The 16,814-nt window shown below is 41.3% G+C and overlaps 1 protein-coding gene across 1 annotated transcript in view; it reads left to right on the top strand.

The window, feature by feature from the left end:
- Qpct (glutaminyl-peptide cyclotransferase) overlaps positions 1 to 15,699 on the top strand; it is a 28,511-nt gene extending 12,812 nt beyond the window's left edge. The window contains exons 3-7 of the mRNA XM_005360771.2: positions 3,099 to 3,377; positions 8,802 to 8,978; positions 10,792 to 10,891; positions 12,289 to 12,405; positions 15,075 to 15,699. Of these exons, the coding sequence (XP_005360828.1) occupies positions 3,099 to 3,377; positions 8,802 to 8,978; positions 10,792 to 10,891; positions 12,289 to 12,405; positions 15,075 to 15,220 (819 nt within the window). The 3' untranslated portion in view covers positions 15,221 to 15,699. The remainder of the gene's footprint in view (positions 1 to 3,098; positions 3,378 to 8,801; positions 8,979 to 10,791; positions 10,892 to 12,288; positions 12,406 to 15,074) is intronic.
- Positions 15,700 to 16,814: the final 1,115 nt, after the last annotated feature.

Here is a 16,814-nt window from a genome sequence, read left to right as displayed (position 1 = left end):
TAAATGTGTACTAGCAACTTGAACTCAGATCTGCTTGATTTTCTATCACTGGAGGTTTGGGGAAAAATCAGATCAATGGTAAATGAACTTCTGCCCCACAAGAATTTTCTTAAATGCTCCGAATTCTTGTTTGCCAAAGTCCTCAGCTCCTCATCAGAAAACAATCCACGGCTATGATACTCTCTTGATTTCGCCTTCTGCATCTTCTCACTCTGCTGGTTCAGAAGTCTGTCTATGCTCAGATACATATATGCATACTTGAAGCCCAAGTTCCTTGTTTATGGATTCTGGAAGGCCATAAAATAGTGAACATTGTTGAAGCTTTGTCATTTATGGAACATACAGCATAAACAGCATACACAGGTATTGTTATGATTTAAAAGATATACATTCAGTCACTGGAGTTTGTATGAGGCCACTTGTTTATTCCTGGCTGTTCAACCCCGAAATAACCACACAGAAACTATATTAGTTAAATCACTGCTTGGCCTATTAACTCTAGCTTCTTATTGGCTAGCTGTTACATCTTAATTTAATCCATTTTCATTATTTTATATTTTACCACGAGGCTCATGGCCTACCAGCAAGGTTCCAGCTGGCGGCTTGTGTCTGTCTCCAGTGGAGCTACATGACTTCTCACTGACTCTGCCTACTCTCTCCATATAGCTTTTCCAGCCTGGCTGTGTTCTGTTAAGCCATTGGCTGAAAGCAGCTTCTTTATTTATTAACCAATAAAAACAACACATATTCAGAAGGACGGCCCACACCACTAGAGAGCAGGCTCAGCAGAATCAGAGTGCTGGATAATAGTCTACCAGCGCTCCCTCTTCATCATTCCTGGAGGGCAAGTCTTTGATCCCTTTGAGTCAGGGAGACAATGATGCTTAAACCTTAGGAATATTGTGATAAAAGCAGTGGTTGGAGGAACTCCCTTCAGCCTTCTGCTGGAGACATAGAGACTAAATAAATCTGAAAGTTGAAAAACACCATGAGTATTAGTATCCTAATTTCATCTTAGTTACTAAGAGAACTAAAAATATATATGTTAGATACAGAAAGAAAGGTTCCTTCAGGGATCTTACTGAGGTTTTTACTGAGATGAGAAGTGAGGTTCTGGGTGAGGCTTCTAAACAATGCTAACAGATAACCTTTGACAGATACTTTAAAATCCCAGTTCACTTCTCAGGCTACTATTGGTATCAAGAAGCCATTTTAGGGAACGGTTTGTCATCTGGACACCAGATGTTCTGGAGTTGTACAAAGTCTAGGGATAACTCGTTTTCATGTTTGGAAAATCTCATCTTAGATGCACAGTGATTTCTCTCTCTAGTCCAACAACCGATGTTCTAGGTCATGTGACTTTCACACATTCTCACTACACTAGCCCACATTTACTGTTACAACCAGCTGCTCGTGGAACAGATCTCTGTAAGCAGAGCATAGCATAGGAGTTGTGGGGAATAGCAAAGTAAATGCGAAGTGAAAGGCTTTAAATGCTTCTTTTGATGACTTGGGAAAGGACAGCATGTAGAGTCGTAGCGGAAAGGAAGGGGAGGAATGCAAAACGCTGTGTAAGGTAAAGACTAACTTAGCAGCTGCACAGACCAAAGGGATCCCTCTGTTTATTTGGCTTCTTCAAGATTGATGGTGAGTCTCAGAGCCTCCAGCCCTCTGGGTAAGTTCCTCTTTCCTTGGAAGCTTCCTGTTCTAGTTTGTCCAAAGCCCTTTCTGCCTGTGTGTCGTGTTACATCAGCAGGCTGTAGGCCACACAAGACTTGGCTGGAATAGAAAATCCTGTGTTTCTTTGGAAGGAAAAGAAAAATCCCTCCATTTGTTTCCAGCGATTGTGAGCTGTTTGTTCATCAACTCAGTGTCCCTCCTTCCTAGATGTTAGCTGTGGGACAAATTGTCAGTTATTATAATGTCTGATTTGTGACTGAGGTTGAGAAATGTTTTTAATAAGGTACCTTGCAAAGACAAACACAATACTAGAGGGGGGAATAAAGAAATATAAAGAGAGAAATGAGGCCAGGGAAAAATAAGGATGGGAAAAAGCAAAATGCAATAGTGATGAGTTCCTCCCTCACGTCTCACACCATAAGACTAGATTCTCAAGGAAGACACTTCCAGTCCTTGGCATGCTGTTCCTTTCTCCACTTCCTGCTTCCTGCCTCAGTTCCTGTGCTGCGCAGAAAGCCCAGAGTGGCCGGGAGACAGTGCAGAGAGAATCAGGTCTGGACATAGCTTGGATACAGAAGAAAGACTTGGGTCAGAGTTACTTATTGATTCTTACGATAGGCAGAGCCTGACCGTATCCCCATCCATCTGTTGCCGTGGAAACTTTCTGTACAACCCTCATCAGATGGGTGCTTGTATCTTCCACTAGTGTTCACTCCACACGAACATCTGTAGGACTTGGAGCACAAATTCTGTGTATTTGGCACATGTGCACACAGAGCTGCCATTTGTGATGCTTTGAGAGCTTAGGGCGGAGGCTTAGAGATTTGATATGCTTAACTTCTCAGACTACCCTGATTCTTACAAACGTTCAAAGTGGTTTCTAGGAGTGCTGACCTGGATTTGTCCCTCGACCATGATAGATTGCTAAGGGGACAAAGCAAGGGTAGAATATTATGTAAAGTGGGCCACTTTTCCTACAAAAGAACACCCGTTCCCTCTTTTAAAAATGTATGTGTACCTGTATGCTGATGAAGTTTGTGTAATCCAGAAGAGGGTTATAAAAAGATCTACAGCAGATTGCTAGTGTTGGTAAGTATTGACAACGGAGTGGGATGGATAAGTAGATGAAAGGTCAGGAGTGAGGGAGATTGGCCTCTCTTCCTTTCAATTGCTATGAACTCAAATAACAACCAGTAGTAATGCTATTTCTGCCAGTAAGCATGCAGAGCTTATATGTCCGTAATCCCAGTTTGGAACGATGAGGAAGAAGCACGAACTCCATGCTAGCCCAGGGTACTTAGCTTCATTCCAGCCTATAGGACTATAGAGTAAGACTCTGTTTCTGACAGTAACCAAAGGAGGCATCACCTACCATTTTAGAGACATAGCTAACAGATGAAAACTACTGTTTCCATCAGCACATCATAAAGCGAATCCAGAGACTTCAGGCTGAGTGGGTCGTGGAAGTTGACACCTTCTTGAGTGAGACACCCTATGGGCAACGGTCCTTCTCGAATATCATCAGCACTCTTAACCCGGAAGCTAAACGACACTTGGTCCTTGCCTGCCACTATGACTCCAAATATTTCCCTCGATGGAACAACAGAGTGTTTGTGGGAGCCACTGATTCCGCTGTGCCGTGCGCAATGATGTTGGAACTTGCTCGTGCCTTAGACAAGAAACTCCATTCCTTGAAGGTAACTGCTTTCTTTCTGCTGACTCCTAGGATGAAAAAAAAAATTAGCAGCGACTCTGTGAATTCTAGAATCTTTGGAGGAAAAGTCATTTGGAAATCAAAGCTTTGGGGTACATTTTAAAATAATTTGTTAAAAAAAATAAGAGATGGAAGGAGTGGTATTTGGAAGATCGCATGCATGGTAATACTGCCCATATTACCATGGGCAGTAATTCACAGACAAATGACAGTGTGTCCATTAGCTGACAGCTCAAATCCAATTGAACACAACTGTTTCTTTGCAAATAATGGCATAGAAGGAAGGATGGAGCAGGCTTAAGTATGCGGGTTATGTTTCATAGAGGACTATGCTTATTCTTCTTTGTTTATACAGCCGTAAAACATCACAACCTTCTGCTGGGAGAGGGTGGCTCTGGAGTTGGGGGAGGGCGGTGGGAGATCTCCAGCCTGTGAGTAATTCAGACATACCGAGATGCAAAGCCCAAGGCAGAAATGTGTTTTCGCTGTACCTGCGGATCAAGGCTCAGCTTTTCATAGCATAGCAGAGCTTTTGTTATGCCTGAAGCTCAGAACGCTTCTGGGACTCTCGGATTTTATTTCAGATTTATTTCTCTGTGTTCCTAAAGGGCGTATTGGGGGAAAGTGCTAAACGAGACGTTTTACTCTGATACTGCTCATAACAGTAAACATGACTAAGTGAATACAAAAGCTTTGTTCACGGGCAGCCAATGCTACCCTGGGCTTTATGACGGGTCCAGCCTTTGATACAATGAGAGTATAGAAATAAAAGGTTTATCTTGTAATGGAAGTAATAGAGATATTTGGTTCTGTTTTTGCTGGATATTCAGAACTTGAAGAAAGCAAGGATTGTTTATACCCTTTCAATACTTGTTTCACATTTTATTTTGTTTTCTGAGCCTTCTATGATGCCTTTGTACTGCCCTGCCCCGCTTTGAACTGCAACCATCCCAGCAGTGGATGAGGGAATCCATAACCAGACATGCCATTTTAAGTTTTTGTGCTTACGATTCTAACAGAAAGACACGGACTGAACAAGATGCAACTTGAAGGCATAGTTCTGCTTGGCACACAGTTCTGCTTAGCTGACCCACTTCGCCTTCTTTCCACGTAGCACACACCTGCAGTTAGTATGAGAAATAGGGGGGGGCCAAGGTGGGCGTTGTGGTATATTCCTGTAATCCCAGCTCTTGTGAGGCTGAGGGAAGAGGGCTGGCATCACTTGGAGGCCATTCTGGACTACATAGCAAGGTACAGGTGAGCTAGGGCTACATAGAGAGACACTGCCCCACAAAGGCAATGATCATTATAATAGTAGTACCAGTAATAGCAAAAAGAAAAGAAGTAGAAATGTCTGAATTGTTGAATGGGGATCCTCAGGAAATTATTTTAGGCGCTGTATGCCATCTCTGAACTACTGTCTCTATTAGAGGTAAGGGGTGATGGGAGCAATCGTTAGAATGGGCTAATTTCGAATGCAAACTGTATCAGCTTTGTTTACAGCTGATTCTGACTGAATCTGTGGGATGTACATTCTTTTGCTATCATGAATTGGGCAAGTGGTGGTGGGAAGTGGTCCGGATGGCAGATGGTATTATTGTCCCAGCTCTCTGCAGCCCTTCCCACCGACCTCCTGTAACAGGACAGCAATCACATATTGACATCTTGTACCTCGCGCCTTTGCTGTGGCCTCCCATTGTTGTCAGGGACACATCCTTGTCCCTTGACTGTTGACGCATTTATTAACTTGTCTCCGGCAACGAGACGGTAGGGATGTGAGGTGGGTATGTGTGTGCCATCCCCAGGGAAGTCAAGGAGATCAGGTGACCAGCATGCCGAGCAGCGAGGTCTTCAGCCTGTCTTCCATTTCTAGAATCAGAAAGCCAGCAGCAGGCAGAGAATGCAGAGGCCACAGAAAGGAATGCCAAGGGGGAATATTTGGCGATCTTAAATGAGAACATTGAATAGGCACAAGCTCTGAAGTGACCGTGGTAAAACCAACCAATTTGTGTCTCCAGTGAACGTTTTAGTACCGTGTTCTTCAATACAAATGAACAGCAGGTGTGGCCAGATATTGGCGAACAGTTTCCACTGTGGAGAAAAGCAAAAAAAGCTAATTATGCAAACTGAAACATGAAGTCAGAGGAAACAGAATAGTGCAAGGGGCAGAAGATAGCTTGACACTACTTGAAAATCCTTAGAAACAAGAGAGTTTATATTCATGAAACAAAACAAGAGTATTTAATAACAGAATAATCACATCATAGCAAAGCGCTCTAGGAAATTTGAAATTAAAAATATTATTCAAAAAAGTCACTAAGAACATAGAATTCTGAAGTAGATGAACTATCTTTTCTAGAAAGAAGAAAAAGAACCAAAGTAAAATAATATTGAGTTCTTTTGTGGGGGTCATCCCAGGTCATATAATAGTAGCAAGAATGAAAATGATGCTGGACTTCTCAGTAGGAATCTTGGAAGCTAGGAAACAGTGGCATTATGCCTTAATTTTTTTTTTTAAAAAATCATTTGCCACATGAAATCACAGTACAAAGACTTTTTTTTTTTACGTGTTTAAAATATTTGCTCTTATGCACTGTTCCATTTTAAAAGTGTTATCGAAATTTGCTCCAGTAAAAATAAGGGAGAAAAAAAAATCCAGGAAGTCAGAGAAGATGAAGTCCTGGGGTTCTAGGTACTGGAGAAGAAGAGGTGGGCGCCAGGGTGGTGTGAAAGGTGAGAGAGGAGATGAATGGCTGGGCAAGTGAGCAGCCAGTTTAGGCTGTACCAAGGAGAGAGAAAAGTTCTGAGAAGTGTGTGTCTGTACAAAATAAAGCCTGTGGCTTCTTTCCTTTCTGTTTCCTTGGCGTGCGCATGTCTCTCTCTCTCTCTCTCTCTCTCTCTCTCTCTCTCTCTCTCTCTCTCTCTCTCTGTCTCCCTCTCTCCTTCTATCCCTCTCTCCATCAATAAATGTTTTATGGCTAAACAAAAAAAAAAAAAACAAAAAAAAATAAAGTCTGTGTTGTCTGGGTCCACTCACCCTCAGCTCTGGTCTTTCACACTCTTCCTTTCCGTAACTGGTAGTTCCTTACTTCGCCCAGGCTCATCCCCAAGTAGTGGCCTTGAGTTCCTCTTGCCAGTCTCATTAGATGACGCCAGTCTCTCTGCTTAGGCACTAAATTCCATCTCCTGATAGAGGGACGAGGAGGTGGTGTCCTAGGAGGCAAATGGAAGACTTGTACCCAGGATGGAGCAGCGGTTATGCTGGTCAAGAATGGTGAAGACCGAGAGTTGACCTTTGGGTTTAGTAAGGTACAGGTCGTAGGTGTTCTTGACAAGACCAGTTTTAGTAGCTGGAGGATAGGAAGCCTGAAGGGACAGATGTAAGAAGAACAGAACACATGGAAAGCCTGGGAGCGTGATTCAGTTGGTAAAGCACTTGCCTTGCACGCGTGGGGGCCTTGCTTCAATCCCCGGCATTACGAGATTAAAAAAAAAAAAAAGTGGATTCTGACAGTGTAAACACGGAACTCTTCTGGCAAGCTTTTCTATAAATAGGGGACCAGGTCAACAGTTAGTGGAGGTAGTATGCCCGTAGCAATATCCAGCAAAGACAGAAAACTTGATGTAGGTGAGATAGTGTTTGCTAAAGCAGTGCCCTCTGGCAGTTGGAATTTACTGCTTATGTGGAGAGATTGGAGTCTAATGGGACTGGCAAGAAGAAATCAAGGCCAGCACTGGGCAGTGAGGACTGTAGGCTAGGGAGAGTGTGAAACACTGGGGTTGAGAGTGGATGGACCCAGAAAATACACACAACTTACAGTCAACACAAGAGGCTGCATCGAAATTTCTGATGATGGATTTTTCCTCTGAGACAAGGTTCCACTGTATAACAGTCCTAGCTGTCTTGGAACTCGCTTTGTAAACCAGACTGGCTTCGAACTCACGGAGCTCCACCTGCCTCTGTCTCCCAAGTGCTGGGATGAAAGGAATGTGCCACCACTGCCTGGCTTCTGCTCACAGATTCCAAGCTAGCAAATGGCATGGTTGTTTATTTTGTCCAGGCCAGGTTCGGCCTCTTGAGAATAAGCACGGAATAGGTAGAGAATGGTACTCCATGTTATTATTATTATTATTCCATGAAAATGTGGCTATGGAGAGAGAAATATTGAAGTATATATAAGGGAAGGACTGAAATGATTACCAAGAATTTGACCAAACATGGGACTAAATAGGGTCCTTCTAGGAGTGTAGCTGTGAAGAGGTGAGATTAAGTGGATTTGGAGTTCTGGTGAGAATGAACTTGGGAATTTGAATACCCAGAGGATTGATCTGCACAGGAGAGTCATGGCCAGACAATAAAAATATGTAAATCTTTTTAATTTGCTCAAATACTGTCTCACAAAGCCTTGCTTGATGCCCCAAGGACTTCATCTCTCCTTCCTCCCCATCTTTAGCGGATGAATGTTTTATGCTCGAGCTCTTGGCATATTACATATCACGCTTATGTATTTATCTCTCCTAACTCACCAAATGTCTAGGCTCTGAAGAAAAACACTATAATTATTCTGTTTGTGTCCCTACACCAACAGACTCTTGAACTAAAATCCAGTAACACATTTCAGACTTCGGTAAGGTGAGAAGTAGGTACCCAGTTGTTCTAGGTTGGGTACCCAGGAAGCACATTCCGAGGTGGAACCTCATCTGATGAGCATTCAGGTCAGCGAGTAGGGAGTGGCCTTGGATCAACATTGGCCGCTGGGAGAGGAATGAACAGGGATTAGGAGGAGTGAGCTGTGGAGCTGTGGTGCAGGTTTTACAGCAGCCTCAGCCAACCTCTGGGGAGCTGTGGAGGTGGTGGCCCTGTAGAGAGTTCCCAGTTCCTGGTCACAGGATGTAGGACACTCCCAAGAGGTGTAGCCCTGGAGAGGCTGCATCTGGGGCCACACATGTACCTAAAGGGGAGTTCTGTGGTATGCCGCTGTGTGCATTTCAGCAGCCCTACAGTCTAACTATTCGCTACGGAGTAAGACCAAATGTAAGACATTTAGTTTTAGAAGGAGTGGAATTTGCATGGTCTGATGGTGTTTGGAACGGAAGTGGTGTGAAGTAACTTTTGGCACATCTTCACTTGCTTGGACATCTTCGTTTCATGGAACATCTTTTTGCTCAGTTAGTAAGAAAGAATGTGAGTTTTTAATTGAGTGTAGCATTTTTGCTCATTTTTCCCCCACTGATGATCACCATGAATCCGCCCTGAAGATACAGTGTTCATAGATACCTCCGAAGAAACCCCAGGTCAATATGTCCTCGCTAAGTGCTTTTTAAATATAGTTTGGGAGTCTGTGATTGGTTGGCATTAGAGTTTCCATTGGTTTTGTTTTATTTTTCAAATTGTACTTTTTACCAGGATGTCTCTGGTTCCAAGCCAGATCTCTCGCTCCAGCTAATTTTCTTTGATGGAGAAGAGGCTTTTCTTCACTGGTCTCCTCGAGATTCTCTGTATGGGTCTCGGCACTTAGCCCAGAAGATGGCATCAACCCCACACCCTCCTGGATCGAGAGGCACCAACCAACTGCACGGCATGGTTAGTCTGAGTTACCTTGGCTCTATAACTCTGTCCATGTCTCCAGAGAAAAGGCTTCTAAGACCAAGTAAAGACTTAGAAGTGCCACGAAATCTTCAGAGCACTGTTTATTGTAGAACATTCCTTGGCAAGCATTGGATTTTTGAGGAATCCCAGAGCTAAAAAGAATGATTCTGTGTTAGAAGCTGTGTTTGGCTGAGCTTAATTAAAATGATGTGAAAATCAGATTAAAGAATCATTAGATTCTGCTTGTGCACAGCCCCACCCCAAGTACTGTGTGGTGTGGAGAGAGAAAGCCTTTTTCAGGCAGAGGAGAATGAGCATTGCAGGGGATGGAGCAAGAAGGACAGAGTGAAAAACTCCCCATGCGCTTAAAGCAGTAAGGTGACTGCAGCAGAAATGGTCACCTTGATGGGGTGGGCTGATTTGGCGTTTTTGATGGGAGGGTAGAGACATTTGAAGGATGCCTAACAATTCTGCTGCTATTACTAAGCAGTGGGTCCAGCTCCAACCTCAATTCATCCTCATTCTGTGCCCTGCCAGTAAATCCTCTTCGGAGACTCTCTTCCCATGCTTGATCTTCATTTTGTTATAAGTACCCACCAACCCCAGCATAGAACTTTGTGCTATGCTTGGGATTTCCTTCCTCCCAGTGTTCTCCACATTCTCCCTGACCCCTCCACTCTGCTGTACACATCCCCGGTCTTTCTCATGGTGATGACCTTCACCCTAGGGATCACACGAACAAACTGTCATCTAAGCGTTTCGCTAACACGCCTCGTGTGAACGTGACTTTCTCAGGTACACTGGCAGCTTGCCATGGGTCAAAGACATGTAGTCAGCACCTCACTCATTTACTTGTTCCTGAGTGGCTCAGCAGGGGGCAGGAAAAGGAGGGGAGACCTAGATAATTAGTAGTTATTTATCAGTCCAGATATATAATCCACAGTGATGGAAAAGACCATTTATTTCCCAGACAGAAACTTACCTAGTCTCATGAATATGTCCTATTTCAAACAAGCATTTCCCCAAATGAATGCATATGTGTATCAATTATATATGTGTATATGTATGTGTCACTTGTGTATATGCTGTTGTAGGGATCGTGAAGTCTGAAAATATTTACTCAGCATGTGGCAGGTTTCACTCTAGGTAGTTAACCGAACATTATTTCACTTACCTAAATCGGGAAGACTTAATCTAGGATGTGGCCTTCAGGGAGTCGTCAAGCTTGCTGGTTTTATGAGTCAAATAAGCTAAGGAACATTGGCTTAATATGGAAGGCTATAACTGGGAGACTTTAGAGACTAGCTAAACTGAGCTCCTGGCTTGCCACACAAGGAGAAGGCGATCCAGCAGCATGATGTATACAGTTTCCTTTAGAGGAATTTTTCTTGCGTGCTGCATGAGTCATAGCTTCCGTCCACATGCACCCCTATCATTACAGATTAAAGTTAAATGCCTAATTATAATGACATAGAAGATCAGACATGCTTGAACTCCCGTCCGAAAGCAAAGCAAATGTATTCTTTTTCAATTCATGAAATATACATCAAATCTGCCTTCCTAATCTATCCTGGGTTATGCATATTTGGTGTATGATACATCGCCATTTATCCATGTGACATAAGCAAGACCTAAAGAGTTCTCTACAGTGGTTAGAAAATATTATTAAACCCATTGTCCATTCATATAGCTCTCGGTGTGATTCTCAAGTAGTTAAAGGTATTTAGTTTTGGCTGTTTTTCTCTATTAATGGACCTGAAACATGCTTCGGTAGCAACTGTGATTAAGTGATATTTTTCTCCCTTAGGATCTGTTGGTCTTACTAGATTTAATTGGAGCTGCAAATCCAACATTTCACAATTTTTTCCCCAAGACTACCAGATGGTTTAGTAGACTCCAAGCGATTGGTAAGCACCAGTTATGAAAGAGCAAAATATTGTCTTCCTACTGACAAGCTCTACTCTTTAAAACTCAAAATTCGTGATTTAAACGCACTCTGTAAATGCTTAAAACACTTGGCTGACTTCTGACTTACCCTACCAATTAGTTCATTATTCCTAATTTGTCAACAGGCCCGATTTATTTTCCTGCATGGAATTCTATTTCAAAATGTGAACATCAAAACATTACATTTACAGAATCTTAGAAATTATGCCAGAAGAATCTCTTGAATTTAACTTAATTTCCCATCTCTTTTTGGTCTCCTGTTTTCTTCCTTTGCCTTTTCAAGAATTCCATGTGTTCCCTTATTTCTGCTCCCAAAATGCACATAACAATACATTTACGTTATTGAGATTAAAATCAATTGTGCTGTTCTCCTTCAAGGGATTCTCTTTAACTATGTCTTTAATTGTATAACAAAAAAAATGTACCCCATGGTTAAGGAGATGTAAATATTGACAAACAGGAATATTATTTTGGTTGGTAGTTGGGGCTTTCTCAATGTTCTTAAAAATCCCACTACACATGCTTGCTTCCTAGTGGGTACAGTTTTCCCCTTGTAATTTAACATCACAGAAGTGAAGAGCTGTGCTAGGGAGTTCTTTCATCCTTCTTTCCTAATCTCATGGTCTCTTACCATGTTGTAACAGACGGCATACGGGTGATGTACAACACGAGCTGTATGTTACAAGATGACAAGAGCCATGGGTTGTGTAGGTCAGTGGTTCTCACACGTTAGAGTGGACCAGAATCCCCCCAGTGCTTGCTGAGGCCTAGATTATAGGGCTGTGCCCCAGAATTTCAGATTCATTAAACCTGACGTTGTACCTGCTAATTTGCATCTCTAAGTCATTCCCAGGTGGTGCTGAGGCCACTGATCAGGAACCGCACTTTGGAAATCCCTGACAGAGGTCACAGTTAGATGTCTCTTCCCCAGAGTGGCCAGTGGATTTTCTTCATCCTACTCCGTTCTGATAGCCCACTTTTAAGCCCAGCATCCCTCTGTAAGCATTCCCCATGCACCGTCTGGACCAATTGACATCTGCACCTGAGTTTTCCCAACACCTTTGACTCTCATTTTCTCCTTCTCAATCTCTCCCTTGTTCTGTTGAGATTCTACCCTTAAAGAGGTTCTCACCAGCAAAGCCAGAGCCGTGTGTGACTCTTCGTCTCTGATCTCCTCTATAATATACTTAGGTGAAGTCTAGACACTTATTGTCACAGATGTGGCTGTGTTCACTGATATGTGTCTACAGAAGAATTCCTTGTGTGATAAGATGTCTAGCTCCCTAAGTGAGGATGCATTCTAAGTCTTGATCAGATAAAACTAGATGTTCACCTACTGTCTGATTGTTGCCTGCAGAACAAGAACTCTATGAATTGGGTTTGCTCAAGGATCATTCTTTGGAGAGAAAGTATTTCCAGAATTTTGGTTATGGAAATATTATTCAAGATGACCATATTCCATTTTTAAGAAAAGGTAACTGTGTGTGTATTATTGTCCACGTTCATTTTCCCTTCTGTGCCTATTGTATCTTTTATGTGCATTTTGAAATTTTTAAACAATGTCATTTTTCCTTTTTATTTTTATTACTATATGTTAATTGTACATAGTGCGTCTCGTTGTGACATTTTCATATGTGTATTCAGTGGAGTTTGATCATATTCATTTCCCTTTGCCCTCTCTTGTCCCCTCCCTCTTTTGTTACCCTCTTCCCTTTTCCCAAGTATTCTTCCTTCCCCTTTCATGTATTTTAATGACCCAGTGGGTTTCATTAGGGTTGCTTACAAGAGAGCAGACAAGAGGTTATTCATAGACATCTTACCCGTGCCTACACCATTGATATAGATGTCTTTCCCTCCTCCAGCAACCATTATAAGTACGTGTAAGTTCTCAGAGGGGGTGAGACCTCATGAGACCTTCCATCCTCCATGACATGATGTTGTGGGCCCGATCTTATGAAGAGCTTGTATAGGTCACAGATGTGATTTCAGGACTGCCAGTGGCTATGTCATGCTTGCATTTCCCACCGTTCTCCCCATCCTCTCCCTGTTTCTTCCATCCTTCTCACCCCTCATCTTTGATAATCACTGAGCTTTAGATGATAAAGATGTAAAATAGTCATTAAATTAATTTGAATGAGAGCTTATCTTTAAAAGAAAATATGTATATTATGCTATAAGAGATTTTTGCCCAACATGTGTCTTTTGGTTATATAGCTACGAGATAGACATTAGATAATTGAACCAAATTAAATAATGCGGAGATATCTAGACACACCTTTACCTGGCCTCTATTGATCGGATACTATTCAGATGCAGCTTGTAATAAGCCAATGTCCCCTTACCAGATAATTAGATACCCAGTCCCACCCATAACCGAGAAGCTGTTTGCAATTCATATTTGCTGGGCGAGGGAAAATCTTTTTTTTTTCCCAACAGTAACAGTGAATATATTAACTGCACTCCAGGGCAGGCCCTATTGGTCAACACAAAAATGGACTCCATGTTTTTGTGTGTGAGTGCTTTTGTTTGCTTGTTTTGTTTTGGTATTTTTAGCCTTTTGTTTGTTTGTTTGTTGCGATTCTTTTTTTAGAGAGAGGGAAAGAACATGAAATTGGGAGGGTAAGGAGGTGGGGATACCAGGGAAGGGGAAAGAATATGATCAAAATACATTGTATGAAAAATATTAAAGACAGTAAATACAGACAAAACAAAACGAAACAAAAAGAGAGCCCCACCCCTTTACCAACCCTCTCTCATTGGATATCAGATGAAATCAAAGAGCACATTATTGTTCATTGACATGGAAGAGTAAGTGGCATGGGATGTTCCTTTCCTAGTCTTGCCCTTTTCGGTAAACAATCTACATTTATCCAGCTGCCCAAGTCAGAGCGCTGGAGCTGCCCTTAAGTCTGCCCTTTCTCTGAATTCAACCGCTACATCTTGCATGTGAATTCGAGTCTTCAAGACCATATCTAAGCCGAACCTTATATACAGCTCCAAACTGACACAATAATTCCCATTTCCCCTGATTTGAGACAATCTATAAGTGATGAGTCATTAAGCATAATAAATCGATTAATTCAGCCATTATATCATCATTCATGGCTTCTTTTTTCTTGAGAAAGATGTTCTAAATTCTTGATGAGGTCTTTATTTCTCCCTACTCATAATAGATTTAGGAAATCCTAGAACCACTGACATCCTTCCTTGGCTTTCATAAAGTTAAGTTACATTCTTGTCCTTTGCACAACTTTGATGTGGCCTGGTTGATAAGCAAGATATCCTGTGTCTCAATGTGAAAATCTAAATTAACTCAGTGACCCTTAAGTCGCCTCCCCACTGGTCTCTGAATTTTACTATTGCCTCTCAATTTTTTTTTGCACATAAAATAGAATCATCTTTTTAAAATGTAAATCAAATTATGCTAATATCATTTTAAAGCTCCAGTGGTTTTCTGCCTTATCAAGTAAGATGGAAAGTTTACTGTGACCTAAAAGGACTTCCATTTTCTGATTCTGTTTCAAAACCATTTCCCACTTCTCTTCCCACTTCTTCCTGTGATTCTTGCTGTTCCCTAAGCAGGACAAGCCTTATGACCTTTGCACTAGGGAAGACTGTTGCCCATGGTGTTCATTCCTAGATCTTTGCCTGGCTTGCTTTCTCCTGGGTTTGTTCCTTGATTTAAATGTTGGCTTCTGGGAGAGGCCTTCCCTGGCTTTAAACAGCTCTTCATTCAGTCCACCTGCCGACCCTCCATCCTTATCCCCAACCCTCATTTAGTTACTTTTGAAACACTTTAACACTGCCCATGACTGTATCTTGCATGTGCCTGCTTATTTCTCCACTAGGATGTAAACTCCACATCAGCCAGGTCTTGCCTTTACACTCCTAGAGCAAGAGCTTGCAGACAGTAGGTGCCTTAGCATCCCTTACAGGATCGATTGATGTTTGTTTGGCAAGCCTCAAAGTACTCCTACTTCAAGACATAAAGCTATCTTGAAGTAAGACATAAAGATGTCTATGTAAGACAATGAATTATTAAGTGTCTTATAAGATATGGCACTTGCTTTGCTCACAAATATCACTTTCTAGATGACCCCCTGGAAATTGGTACTAACTTACAAGTTGCTTCTCTCGTACCAGGTGTTCCGGTTCTTCACTTGATAGCTTCTCCCTTCCCGGAAGTCTGGCACACCATGGATGACAATGAAGAAAATCTGAATGAGTCAACCATTGACAATCTAAACAAAATTATTCAGGTCTTCGTGTTGGAATATCTTCACTTGTAGTGTTTGAATTTAGTTTGTGGTAATTGCTTTTGTTTCAAATTCAGAAGTCAAGGTGTTATTTAAATAATCTGATTCCAGGCAAATGTTGTACTAAAACTTCCATCCTACAGATCCATTCTGTAGGTGAATGAGTATGTGATCAGTGAACCATAGAATTCTACGATGCCTTTGATTGCTCATTAATTTTCATCTAGAGACAAGAAAGGAACATGTAAAGAAATAAAAAATAAATAACTTTTGAAACTCTTTAAATGAAAACTTTAAAATGACTCTAGATTACTTATCAATATCGTACTTCTAAACACTTCTTAAATATGACGATGGTGTACAATATATAACTGTAGTTTTATATGCTATGTTATAGTGTCTTATAAAATGTGTTATGTAATACAATACAGATATGTATTTTGACAGCTCTTACATTTCTTCAAGAAAGCTTTGTGGAGTATATTTCTTGGAAATTAAAGTCTGAATTAAATGTTATACAGTGGGTTTGTTTTCCATGTCCATAAATGAGAAAGTGAGTTTTTAAATGAATATTCCAGTTTTCTAGTATTTTACAGCTTATTTTTTTTTGTAAAAATGATATAAAGTGGGTAACAAAACAGTTGGGAAAGGATAAAAAGATAAATCCAATTGCATTAACAGAATCACTATGGCCTCTTTAATTGGTTTTTATTGCACATATTTCTTATATAATCAAACCACATCTCTAATTTGAGGGGCTTCCTCCCATTAATATAATTCTAAGACGTGTATTTGCTATTTGGATCTTGGGTTAGATAAAGACAGAAAAGACCACCATGTGTTTCCTCAAGAGTTAATGTTCAGTATAACAGTAGCGCATAAACCTCATTTTCCTGCAGTTAGATTTTTCTGGTATTCAGATTTGGTAGAGTATAACATTTTTTTTTTCCTGGAGACACTTAGGAATCCTGGATTATCTTTAGAGATAAGAAACAATTTATCTATAAATAACAATCTTGATCAAATGGGCACTTCGGAATTTGATTATTCCATATAATTGAAGTTAGTTGGGGCCTCTGCTCGTTATATGTTCCGTGTTCAGGGCAGACATGGTGAAAATATTCAGTGACTTTTCTGAGGGTGGGGGGAGAGCGGCATAAACTGGGCTGGCTGTGAAACATTGTTGATGTCCTGGACAGTAACTGATTTGCTAAAACCTAAGTTCTAGGTAGGAACAGGAAAATCTATAATTTTTGGTTGCACAATTATGTACAGTAAGTGGTATAGTCACTATAATATATAAAACATTATAATGTTTTATTTTACACAATTAGAATTTTCGAGGATTTCTTTATATTTTGCAATGCTGGTTCTCAGGTTACAAGGATACTTTTGTGATCTAACTTTAAAACTTTAAAGTTTATTTATTTTTTATCCGTATGACTGTTTTACCTGCATGTACATGTGTACCACATACGTGCCTGATGCCCTGGGAGACCAAAAGAAGATGTCATGCCCTCAGGAACTGTCACAGAGGTACCATGTGGATGCTGGGAACCAAACCTCGGTCCTCTGCAAGAACAAGTGTCCTTAACCCTGAGTTGTCTCACCAGCCCCACTTAGCTTT

The sequence above is a fragment of the Microtus ochrogaster genome, linkage group LG3, assembly GCF_000317375.1.
Source record: "Microtus ochrogaster isolate Prairie Vole_2 linkage group LG3, MicOch1.0, whole genome shotgun sequence".
Taxonomy (NCBI): Eukaryota; Metazoa; Chordata; class Mammalia; order Rodentia; family Cricetidae; genus Microtus; species Microtus ochrogaster.
Note: the sequence above shows the minus strand (reverse complement) of the source record. Positions and strands in the feature narration are given on the sequence as shown.